General features: G+C 48.0%; 1 protein-coding gene across 1 annotated transcript in view; it reads left to right on the top strand.

Moving 5' to 3' along the window:
- Nucleotides 1–1,422: 1,422 nt before the first annotated feature.
- htr2ab (5-hydroxytryptamine (serotonin) receptor 2A, genome duplicate b) overlaps nucleotides 1,423–2,500 on the top strand; it is a 33,763-nt gene continuing 32,685 nt past the window's right edge. The window contains exons 1-2 of the mRNA XM_063211946.1: nucleotides 1,423–1,452; nucleotides 1,617–1,941. Of these exons, the coding sequence (XP_063068016.1) occupies nucleotides 1,423–1,452; nucleotides 1,617–1,941 (355 nt within the window). The remainder of the gene's footprint in view (nucleotides 1,453–1,616; nucleotides 1,942–2,500) is intronic.

The raw sequence follows: 2,500 nt of genomic DNA, 5'->3' as shown, positions 1-2,500 counted from the left end.
CTTTCTCATGTGTGCTGTTGCTGCTTGTTACTTCTTTCTTTTATTTTCTTTCTTTGTCTCTCTTTGTATCTTCCTCTCTGTCTTAGTGCCCCCCCCCTCTCTCTCCCTCTCTCGTCCTCTTGTTTATAAAGAGGCTGTCTTGTTGAGTTTTTTTCTCAGTTAATCTACAAACTATGGTGTGTATCCATATGGCTTAAAGTTGCAATGCGACCTTGTGATAATGAGTAGAGATGCACAGGATCCAAGATCCGGTTCCGGATCCGGCAGGATAATAGGGTTTTTCACAGGATCCGGATCGCAGGATCTTAAGTAGTGGATCCGGTATCCGGCAGTTACCTAAAAATCAGGATCTGGTCCATCTCTAGCCTAGGTTTTTCAGTCAGTATTTCACAACCCTAATTGCTGTATTGCTGGAGTGAAAGCCCTTTGGAACAGTGACAGTAAACCAATGAGTCTAAAAAATAGTTTGAGACAACGTAATAAAAAGTTCCCATGTGTGCGAGTTGGCTATGTGTTTCAACCCTTTCGTAGGATCCAGTATCCGGTTCTGGATCCGGCAGGACCTTAAGCAGTGGATGCGGTATCTGGGAGGATCCTAAAAATCAGGATCCGGTGTATCTCTAATAATGATACAATAAACGAGTGGCTAAATCTCTCTCTCTCTCTCTCTCTCTCTCTCTCTCTCTCTCTCTCTCTCTCTCTCTCTCTCTCTCTCTCTCTCTCTCTCCCCTGTCTGTCTGTCTTTCTCTCTCTCTTTTGTTGCATTTCTTCCAGGCGGTGGGTGACCTTCTAGTGGACTCTTCCTTCATGTGGACGCTACACATGTGCAAACGCAAGCGCGCATGCATACACACACACACACACACACGGACGCATGCACACACACACAGCTCAGATCACCTGGGGATGCAGAAGCCTTTCGCTCCGAATGGACTGAATGAACGGAACGGCATGGTCTCTATGACAACGCACTGACTCATTCTATGATTCCGGACGATTCCATTTCCTCCTCCTGGCTGGATGATTAGGCCTATATGTGTTCCACATCGCCACAGCAGGGGGGGGTGGAGTGACAATAAAATGGCTTTATTTACAAGATGGTGACTGGTGAATGGGAATCGGAGTGCGACCATATGTGTGGAAAAAAATTGACAATAAAAATGGACGATTCACCACTGTAGTTTATTGCTGAATGGGGACGCAAGTGGACAAAAGGACTCACAGACTACATTGATTTTTGAATGGGATATTCAATTGGATATTCAAAATGGATGAGGACAGACTAACACTATACGTGTTGTTGAATTGAAATCCGAGTGGAAAAAAATGGACCATAGACAATGGTAGCTGTTAAATGGGAATTCCGAGTCAGGAAAATGAACAATAAACTACCGCGACACTGTCTGGTGGCTGAGTAAACGAATGCAATCCTGGCAATCCTCGCACCCGTCAGTAAGGCTTCAGGTGACGCCATAATGACATCACGCCATCAGGACAGCAACCAATCAAGTCTCACCTCCTCCCTCCTGTTTGCCATGACGCTGTCTCCCATTGGCTCTGAGACCATTCTCTCCTCCTCCTCCTCCTCCTCCTCCTCTTCCTCTTCCTCCTTCAAGACAGAGGGCATTCTGGGAAACGCAGTCCTGTTTCAGAACGACTCCGTTTGGGAGTGTAACTTCACGGTGGAGGGGGATGTGAACGGCGAGGCATCGACAGGGGCGGGGGGAACGGGATGGGAGGGGCACCCCAAAAACTGGGCGGCGCTGCTGATCCTGACGGCCATTGTTGTCACGGTAACGGGGAACCTCCTGGTGATCCTGGCGGTGTCGCTGGAGAGGAAGTTACAGAACGCCACCAACTACTTCCTGATGTCACTCGCCGCCGCAGACCTGCTGCTGGGAACACTGGTCATGCCCATCGCCATGGTCAACATACTATACGGTCAGTTACACACACACACACACACACACACACACACACACACACACACACACACACACACACACACACCACTGGTGATGCCCATCGCCATGGTCAACATCCTGTACGGTGAGTTACACACACACACACACACACACACACACACACACACACACACACACACACACACACACACACACACACACACACACACACACACACACACACACACACACACACACACACACACACACACACACACACAGCCATGGTCAACATCCTATACGGTGAGTTATACACACAAACACACACTCACACACACACACACACACACACACACACACACACACACACACACACACACACACACACACACACACACACACACACACACACACACACACACACACACACACACACACACACACCACTGGTGATGCCCATCTTCAGATCACACGACATGGTTCCAGTGATCCATATCCTTGGTCTGTTCATCTCTCTTGAGACCAAGATAAACAAATTTGCTTTAGATGGTGTGAAGCATGTGTGGTGGTAAACAAGTGAGTTTTACAAAAAAGGT

Source organism: Engraulis encrasicolus, chromosome 12 (genome assembly GCF_034702125.1).
Source record: "Engraulis encrasicolus isolate BLACKSEA-1 chromosome 12, IST_EnEncr_1.0, whole genome shotgun sequence".
In the NCBI taxonomy this organism is placed as follows: Eukaryota; Metazoa; Chordata; class Actinopteri; order Clupeiformes; family Engraulidae; genus Engraulis; species Engraulis encrasicolus.
The sequence above is the reverse complement of the archived record's forward strand: the minus strand, read 5'-3'. Positions and strand labels throughout refer to the sequence as shown.